We start from the raw sequence: 18990 nt of genomic DNA, 5'->3' as shown, positions 1-18990 counted from the left end.
TGCACCACAAAGGCCATTTGTAGAAGTAAAGACAGTGTGTGGTGTCACACTGCTGTAACTAAATTGGATGGAGGGTGTACATTTCGCCCAGTGGAGATGAATGAACTCCTATGATTCTCCTTGTGTTTGGGGCGGCTGCCCCTGGAGGTACCTATCTTGTGTAGGCCAGGCCCGGAAACTTAGACGGCAAAACTGTTGCCCTTGCTCAGCTGGTTAGCTTATTTTTTGATAAATACTTGTTATTTAATAAATAGTCTCCATTATTAATGTTTTTATAATAAAAACTGTGAGAGATTTTAGCTGCAAATAGGTAAGTTAGATATTCAGTGTTTACACTCTTCTTATGCACTGATGAAAATGAAGCAGCAGAGTATATATCCCACAAGTCTGCTCTTCCAGTTAATGGTTACCCAGGTTACCTTTGACTTGGAGAGGGCCACATGTCAGGGCTGACTTTTCATTCCTGTAAACTCTAATGCTATTGTCTTAGCGCTCTCAGTCTTTTCTTCTCTGCCCTATATTCTTGGCTTTTCCCTCTGCCCTTTCCCCAAATTGACATGGAGGGTTTAACCAGCCCAACGGTTGCCCTGAACCTGTTGTGCAACCTGCCTTTCCATTGTTTCTTAAAGAAGTAATACTCTTTTCCTTTATTATTATTATTGATTCCTTATTATTTTTAATCCTCACTGAAGGAAATTTTTTCCTTTTTTTTTTATATATATATATTTTTTTATTGATTTCAGAGAGAAAGAGAGGGAGAGAGAGATAGAAACATCAATGATGAGAGAGAATCATTGATTGGCTGCCTCCTGCATACCCCCTACTGTGGATCGAGCCCACAACCCAAACATGTGCCCTTGATCAGAATCAAACCTGGGACTTTTCAGTCTGCAGGCTGACACTCTATCCACTGAGCCAAACCAGCTAGGGCTCTTTTTTTCCCCCCATTAATTTTCAGAGCAAGTCAGAGGAGGGGACCGGGGGGGTAGCGGGGGAGAGGGAGAGAAACATCCATGTGAGTTTCCATATCAACTGACTGCCTCCCGCACATGCCCCCACTGGGGGCAAGAAGTGAACCTACAACCAAGGTACTGCCCTTGACCGGGAATCGAACCCTTGACCCTTCGTTCCCAAAGCTGACGCTCTAACCACCGAGCAAAACTGGCCAGGGCTATTGTGCATTTTAAAATCAACACAATAAACCCACCAAGTATAAACAGTTATCCATCATTCTTGGGGCTTGAGCAGGGGCTGGGTACTTAGGATGAAGCTAATGCAGGGGCTTCAGGCAAGCCCCCCCTTCCACAGTCTTCCCAGAGGCTGCCTTCTGTGTCTCCTCTTCCTGTTGTCTGTCCAGGGCAGCTCTCAATCAGCTTGCAGCTTTCCTGGGTGAACGGGATTCTCCTGTCCGACACTCAGTATAGCTGCAGTGCCTGCTGGAGGGGCTGCTGTCTGTCCCCATGGGAGAATCATTTCTTCCCTGAGCTGGGACAGGGAGCCTAGGCATATAGGAGCCTAGAAGCAGGGGGCCTCTCCTCCTGGCCAGCTGGTCTTAGTGTGAACACAGGGAGGGGGAAAGTAGGTTTACAGCTATGAGTACGTAAAACACAGTTTAGTCTTGTATTATTACTAATTAATTATTGTATTATTTTCCATACGAACAAATGCAAACCTACTTTTGCCCCACCCTGTATTTAACTCTGTCCTATCTCCAACTGAGGATAAGCAGAGGTTGATTTGTATTGTCTCTCCTCACTTCAGTTTCCTTAATGAAATGCAAATAAAAACAGTATGTGACTATGACTACTGCTCTTTTAGTGCTGGGAGGATGTATGATCTGTGCTGTTTTTGTCCTAGGTTTGCCACCTCTTCCTTCCTTGTCTTCCCGAAACTTACCTGGCATTGCAGCTCTCCCCTTGCCATCCGAGTTCCTTCCGTCATTCCCTTTGGTTCCAGAGGTCTCTTCAGCAGCAGGCTCAGGGGAGCTGCTGTCCTCCCTCCCACCCACCAGCAGCCCACCCTCCGACCCCATCATGACCACTGCAAGAGCAGATGCTGCCTCAGCACTCACTCTGGATGTGACGCTCCCAACTTCCAAGGCCCCCATCACTGTTGAGGACAGAGTCAGCGAATCCACCCTAGCCAGCCAGAAGCCTGTTTCTGCGGTAACGGATGCAAATGCCTCTGAGTCACCTTAACTTTGAACCATCTTTGGAGTTGGCTCGGTGTGCTTATTTAACCACGGAAACGAATCTGAAAACTCAAACTATCATTAATTTCATACTAGTTTTTATCATATCTGTAGGCGTCCTGTAAATAATTCTAAGGGGAAAACTAAGCAAGAGGATCTGAGATTGTATCCTGCCAAATCAGGGTGGGTTCATGGGCTGGGGAGGGAAATGTCAGAAAGTGCTTGTATTTTAAAACAACCAAAAAGAATTGTAAGAGGGCTTGCTGCCAGGTTTCCACTGCCATTCTTGGGGGTGTGCATCTTTGGGAAAGGTGGCGACAAGGTATCTACTTTTGTCCCTGTCCCCCTGCTGCTCCTCTGTAAAAAATGAAACATTTTATGCCTAGTTCTCACATGCAGCATTTCTCGTAGTTTGTAAATCATTTGCGTGAAAGCAGACCAACTTACTAAACCGTGAAAGGAAAAAATATTTTACTTTTGGTCTCTGTGAGTCACATCTCTATTAAGGTTTACACAAAAATCCAGCTAAAGATGCTTGATAAAGTTACACAATGTGCACTAGTAATTGAATATCTTTTTATTCAGCCTATACACGGATCCTTGTTTTGAGGTCTCAAAATTACTCAGACAACATTTTGTAACTGCTGCTGTTGCTTTATACGTCCACCATAAAATACATTTAAAGAGAAATAAAGGAGGTGTTGGTGTTGCACAGTTTTAAACCAGAAGGTGGCACTTTGTGGCTACTTCAGATATTACAACTATACTGGGAAAGCATAGATACAGCAATAAATGATAGTAATTTGACTTTTCTTCTTGTGATGCATTTAAATTATAGGTCCTACCTGCCATATGTGCACGCATTACTCTCTGTGTGCTACACATCTTCAGTGTAATTTTTCATGTCTTAATGTTAGCTTTCTCCTAAGTTTTCTAAGAGATGGTAAGTTAAATGGAATTGATTTATTGAATGAAATTAAATGCATATTATATATCTGTTTTTAAATAAGACGAAAGAAGTTCATCGGTTATTGACCTGGCACTGGCATGAACATTGCTAAGAGAATAGCACATAGAACTACACCCACTCAGCTGGAAACTAGGGTCATCAGCTCCAGCTCAGAGCCTCCAGCAGGGGCCAATGCCAGCCAGTTCTTAGCATATATCCATTTATGGAGCCAGATTTATACTTAAAATGATTAAGGAAGGCTCCAGCTCTAATCATAGCATCTTTCGTTTACATTATAAATATTTCTAGAATAGTTCTCTCAGTTAATCCTGTTTTTGAAGAGGAGCTTATAACAGGTAGGAAAAATGTTCACAGGTATATTTAAACTAGAGGCCCAATGCACGAAATTTGTGCCAGAGGCTTGACCTTAGCAGCGGTGGCGGCTTGCCTTGGCCCTCGCAGCCCCAGCTTCGTCTGGAAGGTTGTTCGGCTGTCCGGTCTAATTAGCATATTACACTTTTATTATAGATGGTATAATTGTTTACTTTCCAGGACAGGAAAAGTTGAGCAGGTTGTTAATACTTTCTAAAAGATGTTCATATTAAATGTGTGTGTGGAAAGCAAGTAAGTAAGTTTTTAATATATATTTTTATTGATTTCAGAGGGGGAGAGATAGAAACATCAGTAATGAGAGAGACTCATTGATCGGCTGCCTTCTGCACACCCCCTACTGCGGATCGAGCCTGCAACCTGGGCATGTGCCCTGATGGGGAATTGAACTGTGACCACCTGGTTCTTAGGTCGATGTTCAACCACTGAGTCATACTGGCTGGGCAATTTTTAAGATTTACAAAATGATTTTTTTAACAATGGTTTCTCCGATGCAATGATATTACCTCTTATGGGATTACAGTTCTCATTTGAAAAGGACAGCATCACTAGACATCTTCCCAGGAAAATGTCCATAAGTATATTTAAAACACTGAGCTCTGGGGAGAGAGGGCTTCTTAGCACTTTCTTGGAAGATAGCCACAGACTTGGCCTAGATTGGCTGATTAGATATTTACTTATTTTAGATACTCTCTACTTCTTTCAGAAAAAGAAAAAAAAACAGTTTTGGTGTTTATAGACAGCAGTAGGTTCTGTACCAGGGGCCAGAAATGTGATATAAAAAAAACAGTGTCCCTACCAAGAAGCCACTCACTATGGCCTTGTTGGGGGTCAGTCCTCAGGGCTCTCCAGGGTAAGTGCTCTAACATGAAGAGGAGTTCCACCGAGATGTGGATCACAAAGGCAGAATTACCTTTGAACCCTCTGCACCACTCAGCGTGTGCCCAAGTGCCACAAGAGAGGCACAGGCAATAATGGGGGAGGACATTAGTTTGGAATAGGCTGTTATCAAAACAGTTCTCAAAATAGTAGTGGCTTAAACAAGAACGTTTATTTCTCTCCCATATTCAGAGAGTTGGAGGTAGACCAGCTGAGGCAGGCCTGGCCCCTGCAATGTCAGAGACCTGGGCTCTCAGCTTGCACTTCTACCGGGTGTGCTTTCCATTTCCAAGGTCAGCATACAGACCCAGATTACCGCTGGAGCCCCAGCTACGCCATTCTCATTCCAGCCAGAAGAGAAACTCCTGTCCCCCTTCCTTTGGGGGCAATTCAGAAAAGTTTCACGCAGCACTTAGGCTCACATCCTTCTGGCCAGTGTGGCTCACATCCAGGCCCCTTTCAGCTGAAAGAGACTGAGGAAGTATTTATTTCACCGTATGCCCAGCCATTGCTGACAAGGAAGAGGAGTAACTAATGCAACCTAGATGCCTGGCTGGGGAGTTGGGGCTTTGTCTTAAAAACAGGAGTCACAAAAGAACAAAAAACAAAGAAAGAAAGAAAAGAAAAACCAGGAGTCACTGGAGAAGGATTTCCTTGGAAAAAAGCTCAGATTTGCATTTGAGAAAGCCTGCCTAGCGGAGTGGAGGGGGCAGCAGTCCCTCCAGGGACAGCGGCCTGAAATGAGGAAAATGGAGGGAAGAGCGTCAGGGCCAATGAAAGGCCAAGGAAGTGGTTCTGTTACCCAAAGGCCACTTTGGTAGCTAAGACAATCTGTAATGATTTCCCCTTTGGTTTTTGTTCCTGTTTTACTAAATGTGCTTACCTTTGAATAGCCTAGTTTAGCTCAATGCCTGAAAAGTGAAAATAAAAAGGAGACCTTCCTCATTTGTGAGACACCAACTAAAGTTCAAGGATGGCTCTTCCTTGGCCTGAAGGTGAAGGCCTCCCCTCTAATTACCTGACTACCCAGCAAGCCTTTCAACCGGCTTAAAATCACCTCAATTAGAGTGTGGATTGCTGGGCCCTTAGAGTTTTGAAAAGCTTCCCAGGGGATGAGAGCCACTCATCAGGACATTTCTCTCCCTCATTGAGCCTGTCCCTTCCTAGGCTGCAATTAGCAGCAGGCTCAGCACCTCCTCCTCACTGATAATTGAGTCAGGCTGCTCTGGAACTTGGGGAGGTAATAAGGCAATAGGAACGTCATTGTCTACTAAGACGCTTATACCACTCAGCAAAGTACACATTAGAAGAGAGCCCTTTTTATCGCTGATAATTTTTGCATTTGATGTAGGAGGAACAATTTCAGGTTTTGCTAACCAATGCATTCCTTTATAGGCCTCTCGGGACCACCCCCAGGCTGGCATCACCCTGGGACCTGTGGGGGTGTTCACAAGGATGCAGCCAGCAGCCACTGGCAGAGGCTTGCTGCCAACTGCGGAAGTAAGGTCGGCCGACAGAGTTTACCCCTGTTAAAGCGCAGCTGAGGCTGAGAAGTGCAGAAAAAGCTGCTTCTCCAGGGAACTGGCCACTCTCCTCCAGTTCAAATAAAACACGAGAAGACACTCCTTCTGCTGGTGGAGGTGTACTCCAGGGACTTTCCCTGTTACCCGCTTTGAGGCTGCACCATATTTCCTGGCAATAGAAAGGCCTCTGCTCCTTGGAGGCCACTGGGCCTTGGGATAATAACAGCCAATGCCCAGTGCTCAGTGAGGAGCCAGGCCAGGTCTGTGCAAAGCCCTTTACAAGACAATCTGCCCCGTGAACAAGAGGTAGCCACCTGGCTTCCCCAACGTGGTTCTTTGATCTGCCCTGTATATATTAAAGTGTGAATCAATTGCCAACATTTAAAAGTCAGAAAAAGGCCGAAATCGGTTTGGCTCAGTGGATAGAGCGTCGGCCTGCGGACTGAAAGGTCTCGGGTTTGATTCTGGTCAAGGGCATGTACCTTGGTTGCGGGCACATCCCCAGTGGGAGGTGTGCAGGAGGCAGCTGATCGATGTTTCTCTCTCATCGATGTTTCTAGCTCTCTATCCCTCTCCCTTCCTCTCTGTGAAATATCAATAAAATATATTAAAAAAAAAATAAAAGAAAAAGTCCCAAGATCCAGCAACACTGGGTTCTCAGTCCACAAGGGAACAAGTGCCATCTTGAGCCTACACCCTCGAGTCCGCCACAATCCTCACCTGGCCCACTGCTTTCTGCCACCTGCATAGCCCACAGACAATTTGTAGTGTCTGCAGTATGATCCTGGTAGGAATGGGTGGGAAACCGGAACTTCAAAAACTTGGAGGGTCCAGAACCAGGGAATCCAGGAGTAGAAAACAAGATCCTTCCTGGACTTCCTTATTTTAGATCCACGAATCTTGGTAGAATAGGCTCTAAAACGAAGTTTGACGCAGTCACTTAAACTATAAACCTGGGGAGCAATAGTTGTCTGGACAATGACTGGGACAGTGACTGGAATTTGGGTTTTACCAGCCTCTTCCCAAAGCCAATTCTGGGGCCCCAAGCCCATTAGTTATTTACCTTACCAACCAACTCTGTTGGAATTTATCATCAGTTCTCTTTTAGGGATCAAGGAGTAGGTGATACAAGGTCCTGAATACCTGAAAGGCCTGCCCTCCACTCATACAGCCTCACATCCTAGTAGAGGGAAGTGGCTCACATTTGCCCAGCCCTGGCCAGGCTGACCTGGTTTGACACCAGGACTAAGTCTGCTGAGGTTGTAAGGAAGCATCTTTGAGAAGTACTTGAATTAGAGTGGTTGGGATGGAGCTATGGGAACTTATTTCTTCTTTTAATACACTTGTGTATTGTCAGAATTTTTAAACAGATTTGAATTACTTTTTAGTCAACAAAAACTAGGGTTATTTCCATGTAGGGACAGATGGGAGACTTACAGAGCCAGGACTGCCTAGCCTGGAGGGGAGTGTGGGCTGGTGATCTCCAGTGGCACTTACAGGGAGCCTGGTCATATACACAGAGCTCTCTACAAAGAAATCTCTATCAGTGGTCCTAGACTGGAATTACCACCGATGTTTGCCTCAAACTACAGATCACAACACAGTGCCAGTCTGTTGTGTCTAAATCACGTCGGCCAGAAATGTCCCCGTGTGGTTCAGACAGCTGTGCTAAGCCGAGGGCCCAAAGACAGGACGGCAGCAGTCCCTATCGTCCCTAGACATTGTTCAGATCTCCAGAAGGAATGTTAGCTGTCAGGTACATGAAGTGCACGCAGGTCGAATAGCATTTCATTTTAAGATCAGCTGAACAACCTGTGTGCTTTGGACAATGGGGAGCCTGAATGTGAGAGCTCACTCAGTCTTGTTAGGGAGCTGAATAAAAACAAGAAACTGGCTCCTGTTGTAGAGTCCGGGACTCCGCTCATTCTGATGTTAATAAAGCAAGCCATTTACCCACGTTGGTCTCTGTCAAGTTTTTTTCTTTTCTTGAAATGATCAGAAATGAAAAGAGCATGGAACCTTAGAGACAATGAAATCCGTTTTTCCAAATTAGTATCTCTATTAGGCAAATAGTATAACCTGTGTTCCAGGCGGGGACAGGTGAGGATCCATTGTGGTTGGAATGGGGAAGAAGGCAGAGAGAGACAGACACAGGCCCTGGGCAGGCACCAGTTCTCATTTGCTGAATGGCACATGGAGGAAATTTTTGTTTTCTAATTTCAGTACCTATGTGTTTGAAAAAAAAAAAACAAAAACACCCACTTCGGATGAGTATCTTCCTTTACAAATAAACTTCAGTGAGAAAAAGGAGACAATTTAAAGAAAAGTATTAGTTGACAGCAGGTGCCAAGCACCCAGCTGGGCGAGTTTTCCTGTTAGTTCTCTGGGGCATCCCAGCAGCGGGACTGATACCTTCCCTTAAGAGAGAAGAAACTTCTCCAGGTCACACAGCGGAAAGCTTTGGACCCGGAGCCGACTCCAGGGATGTCTGTCCGGTCCCAGCTTCAGTTCTGTTCCCACACGGCGGTCGCCCGCAGGGCTCAACGTGGACGTTCCCGGAGACTCCTTTCTCCCCAAGGCCCCTGCGGGGAGCAGGGAGCCCTGCCAGGGCGGACTTCCGAGCGGAGCCCGCAGTGCGCGCCACGGCCACCAGGTGACACCCCGAGCCCAGGAAAGCCGCGCCCCGTCGAGGCCGCGGGGTCTCCGGGCCGGCCTCGCAGGGCCCCTGGGCGGGGCTGGGGCATCTTGGGAGCACCCCCAAGGGTGGCGGCGCTTTTTGTTCTTTAGAAAAGGTCTCAGGGATTCAGTTCCCTGCTTCCTGCCACCGCACCGGTAGCTGAGTGGGGGATGCAGAGAAGCCTGGGTCGTTCACCAAAAGGATTCCCTTTTCAACACCATTTGAAAGTAGATATATATCATCAACCTGAGGATTTGTTAAGATAAAGAAGTCCTTCGGGTGTCTTTGAACCTCTCAGATACTTCAAGAAACATCGGGAATCTGAGTATCTGGTGGGGGAGGTGCAGGGTCTGGCTTCCCTTCCCAGCCCACACCCTCCCTGCCCGCCTTCTCCGCAGGCTTCCAGAGACAGCCTGGCTGTGATCGGCACAACCTCCCACCTGGCCCTGGGCTCTGGGCTCTGCGCATCACCCCTCTCTAATCAACAAGGCAGTCATCCCTAAAGTGTCTCTGAATCCAAAGGCGTTCCACCACACTGCTTAAAAATTAGCAATTTAGTAGCCCGTGTGATGAGTATAGGGACAGAATAGCACAGGAGTAGGGCAACTTCCACCTAAGGAGGTCAGGGAAGGCTCTCCTGAGGAGGTGATGTCGGGGCTTTGAAGGGTGGCGAGGCTCTCAGGCAGTCAGCCGAGCGGCCACAATGCCATGAAGGCTGCACCACAGTGTGTTCTGGCACTACGGGTTGCTCGGGAATGAGGAGGGTGAAGTATGGATTGGTAGCAGTTGCAGCTGGAGGGGGTTAAAGGGCCAGATCATGAAAGGCCTTGGATTTGGCGCCAAGGAGTTTCAAACTGGACCATAAAAGGGATTTTTGTTTTGTTTGGGGCAGAGGAGTAAGTAAAGAGTTTGCCCTTTACAAAGATGAGTGATTTGAAAATTCTTCCTTTTAGCAAGATAGCCTTTTGAAAATGAAATATGTGGTACACAGAATTAAAAATACGATGCAGGTGGAGCTGCTGAAAGCTGCCCTCTGGCCAGGAAGGGAGTGTGTGGCTGCCCTGAAGACGGCGGCCGCGGTCACCCCCGAGCGACGGTGGGGGAAACTTCAGGATCTCTCTCTCTCTCTTTTTTTTTTTTTTTTAAAGAAGGTTGTTCATCATTTAAAAATATATATATTTTATTGATTTCAGAGAGGAAGGGAGAGGGAGAGAGAGAGAGAAACATCAATGATGAGAGAGAATCATTGATCGGCTGCCTCCTGCACGCCCCCTACTGGGGATCAATCCCACAGCCCGGGCATATGCCCCTGAACAGAATCAAATTTGGGATCCTGCAGTCCGCAGGCCGACACTCTATCCACAGAGCCAAACCAGCCAGGGTTAGGATCTCATTTTTTTTAAAATATATATTTTTATTGATTTCAGAGAGGAAGGAAGAGGGAGAGATAGAAACATCAATGATGAGAGAGAATCATTGATTGGCTGGCTCCTGAACGCCCCCTACTGGGGATCAAGTCTGCAACCCGGGCAGGTGCCCTGACTGGGAATTGAACCATGACCTCCTGGTTCATAGGTCAGTGCTCAAGCACTGAACCACACCAGCTGGGCCAGGATCTCATCTTATTCCCAAAGCAACCTAAGCCCAGAGAATGCTGTGGTGCCCCAGGTCTCCGGCTTCTCGATCCGCCTCATTGCCCACCTGAAGGTCCTGCTCTAGACGTGGCTGTGGAGCATCTTCAGTTTCTCCCCGTCTTTAGAGGTCTGGGAGGAGCCAATGCCAGGCGGGGTGAGAGCTCTGCCAGTTCTCCAGCAAGGCAACCTTTTCCACCTGGGCTGCGAAAAGCAACCGGATCCGTGCTTCTCCACCCTGATTGCTTTTTTAAAAAGACCTTGGAGATCTCCCTCAATTATTTTATGGATGAAGAAAGTAAAATCCAGCTCCTGGTGTGGCTCAGTGGTTGAACACCGACCCATGAACCAAGAGGTCACGACCTGTTGGATTCCCAGTCAGGGCACAAGCCCGCCTGGGTTGTGGGCTCCATCCCCAGTAGGGGGCGTGCAGGAGGCAGCCCATGGATGTTTCTCTTTCATTGATGTTTCCCTTCCTCTCTCTAACATAAATAAAAACATTTTTTAAAAAGTGAAATCCATTAAATGAAGCTCCCTCCGACTCACAGCTGGGGGAGGAACTGGGCCTTGTTCCCAGGTGGAACCATTCCTTGTTGATCAGCCTGGCCGCCACCTGTGCCACGTGGGGCCGGGGTGGGTGGAGCAGCCGCCTGCGTGGCCCGTGCGCGCCTGCGGGGGACGCTCTTAACGTGAACCAGAGGGGAAAGTACCCTGCTTTTATCAGAATTTGAAATGCCGCTGTTTCCTTTCTTCATCAATAAGACAGTGCGGTCATCAGGTCTCCTAGTTTGTGATAAGAACCCAACTTGGAAGCCGGCTAGTCTTACGCTGGCCAACTAGCGGCGGACTCCTGGGGCCGCTCCTGTGTTGGGAGGGGAGCCCTGTGCCCGGCTGCCGCTCTCGGGGCCCTGGGCCTCCTTCTGCCGCTGTGGACAAGCGGAGACGCGGCCTCGGCCGCGGAGTGGACGACTCAGGTGAGAACGTGCTGCAATGTGACATTAGAGGAGGGGAGGCTCCCTGGGTTCACTTACACCATCTGCCTTCACACCTTGGCGGCAGGGACTGTGTCCGCAGCACCTAGCACATCCCTAGCTTCAGCGGCGCTAACAGGTGCTGAATGATTGACATCAGGATCGGCCTTCACCCAGCTCAGAGTCCAGCAGTGGGGCCCAGCCGAGAGTGAGACCATGTGCTGGGCTGCCAGGTTAGAGCATTATGGGCAGCGGCGTGCCTGGTGCACCGGTGCTGCCCCAGCCCCACCACGTCCCGCTCAAGCCCAGGAACCCTCAGCAGGGAAAGAGCACATTCCCCCTCCCAGGGCGAGAGCTGTCTAGGGACGAGCGGCGTCTCCAGGAGGGTGTGTGGGAGCCAGGGCGACCCAAGGGCAAGGGCTGCTCACACCTGTTGCTCTGCCTCTAACTCCGGGTCAAAGGCTTTGTAGTGTCCCATTCCCCATCTAACTGGGAGTTGTGTGTGTGAGGAGGGGTGCGCGGGGGGGGGGGGGGGGGTGCGGGGGAGTGGAGTTAAAAACAATGCTTTTGTTAGTTGGTTGATTGGTTTTCGGTTTTGGATTAGGGGGTTTAGCTCTCTTGCTCAGGAGTAAACAATAAGTTATGGGCAGTAATTGAGTATGAAGAGTCTTAATTTGATTGGTTTCTCACTTTCAAAAGATGCTGTTCAGAGATTTATTCTTTTATTTATAACACATTGGGTCAATTAAAAGTGCTCAACACTGAGAAAAAATATAATACTTGAAATATCTGAGCATGTCAGAAACTAGCAGCCTTTGGTTTGTCTCAGGAAAACAGAACGGTGTCTGGGGAGAACTGATAAAATATTGGAAAAAGTATGAGAAGAGCCCTGACCGAGTGGCTCAGCTGGTTGCGGCATCATCCTATACACCAAAGGCTGTGGGTTTCGATTCCTCATCAGGGCACATACCTAGGTTTCAGGTTCAGTCGCCGATGGGTTGAGTATGGGAGACAGCCAATCGATGTTTCTCTCTCACATCTATGTCTGTCTTTCTCCCTCCTTCTCCCTTCCTCCCCCCCCCCCTCACCCCTTCCTCTCTCTAAAAAATCAAAACATATCCTTGGGCAAGGATTTAAAAAAAAAGTATTAGAAGAATACTATGGTAGTATCAATAATATAACCATCTAGGGATTTAAGAAGTTCATACATCTAATAAAAATGGCTCCAAGTATTTGATAACCTTGTTAGAGAATTACCAGGGAAGGATTTGTAGCTTATGTGATTTCCCATTTCTCAGGGCTAGCATTTGTCCAAAAGTTTCTCTTTTTACAAGTCAAGGAGAATGCACATATCTATTTCTTCAGATGATAATTTCCTAAATATCTGGAGTATTACCAGCTATTATTACCAATATTCTCAGTACCCCAGGGCATATGTTTGTGCTTCTGCTAATTATTATGAAATAATAATTCATATTATTTCATCTCCAAAGTGAGGAGTTTCTATAGTGAAAGGATCTTAGTTATTTTGCTTGAGTAGCATAGACCTTTGACATTGTCTGTGTAAGTCTTTTTTATGTTGTAGTAGCACATATACATTATTGTCTTACCGCAGTGTAATTTCACATTTATTTGTGTGATTCTCTAACAGATGTCTGTCTATTGGACTCTGTGCCCAACAAGGACACTTTCCTGCTTGGTTCTGTATCTGTGGAGCCTAGAAGAGTGTGTGGCATAGAATATATGCTCTGTAAATTCTTGTTGAATGAATAAAAGGACCACTGAGGGATAATTAAACTAGATAACCCATTTTCCAGCATCCCTGACCACATTATTATGTAAATTATCAAAAAGCATTTGTAAAGGATGAAATGGTTATTTAGCAACCTATAGATTTTTTTAAACACTTAAAATATTTTTCTAAATTGATTTGAGAGGAAGGGAGAGAGAGGTAGAAACATTGGCATGAACATGGATCAGCTGCCTTCAGTATGTCCCCTTCTGGGGATGGAGCCCCAAACCCGGGCATGTGCCCTGACCTGGATTGGAATCGAGCATATATTCTATGCCACACACTCTTCTAGGCTCCTGGTGCATGGATTGACGCTCCACCACTGAGCCACGCTGGCTGGGCAGCCTATAGATTTTAAATACCTTTTCCCATTTTGAAAATCCTTCTTGATTTACTTGAATTTATTCATAACTCAAACCACTTATGTTAACTTCTTGTCTGATTTTCTCAATAATCAATTTTTTTGCCCTTGAAGAAAATAACATCTATAATAATAAAAGCATAATATGCTAATTAGACCAGACATCCTTCTGGACGACCTTCCGGACAAAGCCAGGGGTGTGAGGGAAGCCCGGGTCCCGGGTGCCGGAGGGAAGCCGGTGCTGGCAGCTGGGGGAAGGAAGGCCTACTCTTGCACGAATTTTGTGCTTCAGGCCTCTAGTGATATATAATAGACACTTTTGTCTATATTTGCAGACGAGTAAATTGGGGTAAAGTAATTTTTATTGAGATATAATTGACATAACATTATATTAGTTTCAGGTGTACAACATAATGGTATAATATGTGTATATTGCAAAATGATCACAATAAGTCTAGTTAACATTCGTCATTATACATTATACAAAATGTTTTATTCTAGTGATAACTTTTGAGAGCTATGCTCTCAGCAACTTTCAAATATGCAATACAATTTTAGTAACTACTAGAGGCCTAGTGCACAAATTCCTGCACGGGTGGGGTCTGGCCAGCCCAGCCCAAATTGGGGCGGATCGAGGCTGAGCCTGTCGGGCGGAAGAGATGGCAGGAGGTGGGCAGGGCCGGCCATGGGGAGGGGCTGCAGGCAATTGGCTGGCAGGCTTCACCCCGATTGGGGTGGGGGAGTGCCAATTGGGGGCCGCAGCCTGGGAGAGGGGCCATGGGTGGTTGGCCAGCTGGCCCTGCCCCTGATCAGGGTGGGGGGCTGATCTGGGGTGGGGCTGGGTGGGGCCAGCTGGGGGGAGGGGCTGTGGGCTGATCAGGGTGGTGGGGGCCCATCGGGGGCAGGGCTGGCTGGGGGGAATGGGAGGGGGCCTTTGGCCAGCCGGCCCCGCCCTTGATTGGGGTGGGAGAGTCTGATCAGGGGTGGGCCGGTCGGGGGGAGGGACTGTGGGAGGTTGGCTGGCCGGCCCCACCCCCTGATTGGGGTGTTTCACTGGCCACAGCGGGCATCATAGCGACCGGTTGTTCTGGTCATCATGGTGTTATGGTCACTGGCTTTTTATATATATTCAGGCAGTCCTCGGGTTACGTCGGACATACATCGTTTCATGGTTACGTCGCCATCTCCCATTTATTTATATAAAAAAAAGTTCCGTCATTTCGACGTATGTACATATGTGCTTTATGTTTTTTATTATTTACCACAAGTAAAGGTCAGGAATTGTTTCTTTTAAATTTTTTTTACTGTTTCACTTCATTACTGCTGTGTATGTGCTCCATGTGAGTGACATAGGTGCTTATGTAGGTGGGTTCCGACTTAGAGCAAAAATGGAGTCATTAACCAGTTTGGCTCAGTGGATAGAGCGTCGGCCTGCAGACTCAAGGGTCCCAGGTTGGATTCCGGTCAAGGGCATGTACCTTGGTTGCGGGCACATCCCCAGTAGAGGGTGTGCAGGAGGCAGCTGATTGATGTTTCTCTCTCATTGATGTTTCTAACTCTCTCTCCCTTTCTCTCTGTAAAAAATCAATAAAATATATTTTTAAAAAATCGAGTTACGTCACGCCGTAGAAATGGATCTCCGACATAACCCAAGGACTGCCTGTAGATAGTCAGCATGCTGTTTACATCCCCAGGATTTATTTTATAGCTGGATGTTTGTACCTTATGAACCGTCACCCATTCTGCCCATCCCCCAACCTCCTACCTCCCCCTGCCTCTGGCAACCACCAATCTGTTCTCTGTATCTATGAGCCCATTTTATTTGTTGTTTTTTTAAATTCCACACATAAGTGAGATCATGTAGTAGTTATCTTTCTGTGTCAAATGTATTTCACTTAGCCTGTGCCCTCAAGTTCTATTCCTGTTTTCACAAATGGCAAGATTTCCTTCTTCTTACTGACTAGAATAATATTCCATTGTGTATGTATGTGTTATATCACCTTTACCCATTCATCCATCAAAGGACACTTAGGTTGCTGCCATGTCTTGGCTATCTATACTAATAAAAGGGTAAGATGCTAATTAGACCGGATAGACCGGACATCTTCCGGTCGTCTGGTCCTCCTTCTGGACAAAGCCACGGTGGCTGGGGCTGAGGCAGAGGCAGTTAGGGACGATCAGGCTGGCAGGCAGAGGGGTTAGGGACGATCAGGCAGGCAGGCAGGTGAACGGTTAGGAGCAAGCGGTCCCGGATTGTGAGAGGGTGCAGGCCAGGCTGAGGGACTCCCCCACCACAGGTACCTGAATTTTGTGCACCGGGCCTCTAGTTATAAATAATGATGCAGTGAACATTGGGATGCATATATCTTTTCAAGTTAATGTTTTCATTTTCTTCAGATAAATGCCCAGAAGTGGTCCAGGCCGGGTGACTGTTGGCGAGAGCATCATCCCGTACATCAAAGGGTTGTGGATTTGATCCCTGGTTGAGAAGGCAACCAATCGATGTTTCTCTCTCATGTTGATGTTGCTCTCACTCCCTCTCAAATCAATAACCATATCCTCAGGTGAGGATTAAAAATAAACCTAGAAGTGGAATTGCTGGATCATATGATAGTTCTGTTTTTAATTGTTTGAGGAAACTCCATAGGTACTGTTTTTCACAGTGCCTGTACCAACTTACAATGCCACTGACAGTGCACAAGGGCTCCCTTTTCTCCATATCCTTGTCAATAGTTATGTATTGTCTGTTTGATAAAGGCCATTCTAACAGATGTGAGGTGATGTCTTATGGTGGTATTGATTTACATTTCCATGATGATTGGTGATGAGCATCTTTTCATGAACCTGTTAGCTATATAGATGTCTTCTTTGGGAAAATGTCTATTCGGATCCTCTGCCCTTTTTTAAACTGAATTGTTTGTTTGTTGCTATTTAATTATATAAGTTATTTAAATATTTTGCATTTTAACCCCTTATCAAATATGTGACTTGTAGATATTTTCTCTCATTTGGAAGATTGTCTTTTTGTTTTGCTGATTCCATTGCTGTGCAGCTTTTTCATCTGATATAGTCTCACTTGTTTATTTTTGCCTTTCTTTTGGCAGCAAATAAATAAAAAATTCTCACCAAGACTGATGTCAAAAAGCTAGCTGCCTGCTTCAGATTTTAAGTTCAAGTCTTTCATTCACTTAAAGTTAATTTTTGGGTATGGTATAAGCTAGTGGTCGTTTTATTCCTTTGCATGTGGCTGCTCAGTTTTCCCAACACCATTTATTGAACATACTGTCCTTTCCTCGTGGTATAGTTTTGACTCATTTGTCATAAATTAATTGACCATATATGTGTGGGTTTATTTTGGGGCTTTCAATTCTTTCCATTGATCTATCTGTCTGTTTTTAAAAAATATATATTTTTATTGATTTTAGAGAGGAAGGGAGAGGGAGGGATAGACACATCAATGATGAAAGAGAATAATTGATCAGCTGCCTCCTGCACGCCCCCTACTGGGGGATTGAGCCTGCAACCTGGGCATGTGCCCTTGACTGGAATTGAACCTGGGACCCTTCGGTCTGAAGGCTGGTGCTCTATCCACTGAGCAAAACTGGCTAGGGTTATGTGTCTGTTTTTATGCCAATACCATACTGTTTTGATTACTATAGTTGTAATAGTTTGAAATCAGGGAACATGATGCCTCCAGCTTTGTTCTTCTTTCTCAAGATTGCTTTAGCTATTCTGGATCTTTTGTGGTTCCATAAGTATTTTATGATTGTTCCTTCTAGTTTTGTGAAAAATGCCACAGGAATTTTGGTAGGGATTATATTGAATCTGTAGATTGCTTTGGGTAGTATAGACATTTTAACAATATCAATTCTTCCAATCCATGAGCATGGAATATCTTTCCATATATTTGTGTTTCTTTAATTTCTTTCATTAACATCTGATAGTTTTCAGGTCTGTCATCTCCTTGGTTAAATTCACTCCAAGGTATTTTACTTTTTTTGGATGCAACTGTAAATGGAATTTTTTTCTTAATTTCTCTTTCTGAGAGTGTATAGAAATGCAACACATTTTTGTATATTAATTTGTATTCTGTAACTTGACAGATTTTGTTGATTAGTTCTAACAATTTTTGGTGGTGTCTTTATGGTTTTCTACGAGTTTTACTTCTTTCTTTTTATTTGGATGCCTTTTATTTATTTTTCTTGCCTGATTGTTCTGGCTAGGAATTGCAATACTATGCTGAATAAAAGTGATGAGTGGGCATCTTTGTCTTGTTCCTGATTTTAGACGAAAATCTTTTAGCTTTTCATTATTGAATAGGATGGTAGCTGTGGGCTTGTTATATGTGGCTTTTATTATGTTGCGGTACGTTCTCTCTATACCCACTTTGAGGTTTGTGTGTGTGGTTTTTCTGTAAATATATATTTTATTGATTTTTTTACAGAGAGGAAGGGAGAGGGATAGAGAGTTAGAAACATCGATCAGCTGCCTCCTGCACACCCCCTACTGGGGATGTGTCCACAACCAAGGTACATGCCCTTGACTGGAATCGAACCTGGGACTCTTCAGTCCGCAGGCCGACGCTCTATCCACTGAGCCAAACCGGGTAGGGCAAGGTATGTGTTTTTTAAAATCATAAATGGATGTTGAATTTAGGCAAATGCTTTTTTTTTTTTGCATCTATTAAGATGCTCATACTTTTATCCATTTTGTTAATACAGTGTATCAAATGGTTCAAAATCTTCTTGTGGATTTTGAACCATCCTATATCCCTGGAATAAATCCCACTTGATCATTGGTGTGTGATCCTTTTAATATATTGTTGTGTTTGTTTTGCTAATATTTTGTTGAGGATTTTTACATTTATGTTTACTGGGAATATTGCCCTATAATTTTCTTTTCTTGACTGGTTTTGGGATCAGGGTAAATGCTGACCTTATAAAATGAGTTTGGAAGTGTTCCCTTCTATTTTTTTTGAAGGGTTTGAGAATTGGTATTAATTCCTCTTTAAATGTTGTAGAATTCACCAGTCTTGTTTTAGACTTTTGCTTATTGGAAGGTGTTTGATTACTGATTCTGTCTCCCTACTAGTAATTTGTTTGTTCAGATTTTCTACTTCTTCGTGCTTCAGTCTTTGAAGGTTGTATGTTTCTAGGAATTTTACCATTCCTTGTAGGTTGTCAAATTTGTTCATAGTCTCTTGCGATCCTATGTATTACTGTGATATCAGTTATAGCTCCTTTCTTACTTTTATTTATTTGGTCCCTCTCATTTTCTGGGAGTCTAAAGATTTGTCACCCTAACCGGTTTGGCTCAGTGGATAGAGCGTCGGCCTGCGGACTCAATGGACCCAGGTTCGATTCCGGTCAAGGGCATGTACCTTGGTTGCGGGCACATCCCCAGTAGGGGGTGTGCAGGAGGCAGCTGATCGATGTTTCTCTCTCATCAGTGTTTCTAACTCTCTCTCTCTCTCCTTTCATCTCTGTAAAAAATCAATAAAATATATTTAAAAAAAAAATAAAGATTTGTCAATTGTTTATCTTTTCAAAGAACCAGCTCTTACTTTCACCTTTTCTATTGTCTTTTTAGTCTCTATTTTATTTCTGCTGTGATCTTTATTTCCTTC

General features: G+C 45.3%; 1 protein-coding gene across 2 annotated transcripts in view; it reads left to right on the top strand.

The window, feature by feature from the left end:
• Positions 1–7887, top strand: part of GORASP2 (golgi reassembly stacking protein 2) — a 36074-nt gene extending 28187 nt beyond the window's left edge. Inside the window, exons 10-11 of one of the 2 annotated variants that reach the window (XR_013960585.1) lie at positions 1858–2374; positions 5805–6541. Coding sequence is in view for 1 of the 2 variants with exons in the window: in XM_080667719.1 (XP_080523845.1) it covers positions 1858–2165; positions 5805–5942 (446 nt within the window). In the remaining variant the exon portion in view is untranslated. Of the gene's footprint in view, positions 1–1857; positions 2375–5804 lie in introns of both variants that reach the window. The other variant, XM_080667719.1, reaches the window with a different exon arrangement.
• The last annotated feature ends 11103 nt before the right edge of the window (positions 7888–18990 follow it).

This window comes from Plecotus auritus (genome assembly GCF_963455305.1).
Source record: "Plecotus auritus genome assembly, chromosome: 5".
NCBI lineage: Eukaryota > Metazoa > Chordata > Mammalia > Chiroptera > Vespertilionidae > Plecotus > Plecotus auritus.
Note: the sequence above shows the minus strand (reverse complement) of the source record. Positions and strands in the feature narration are given on the sequence as shown.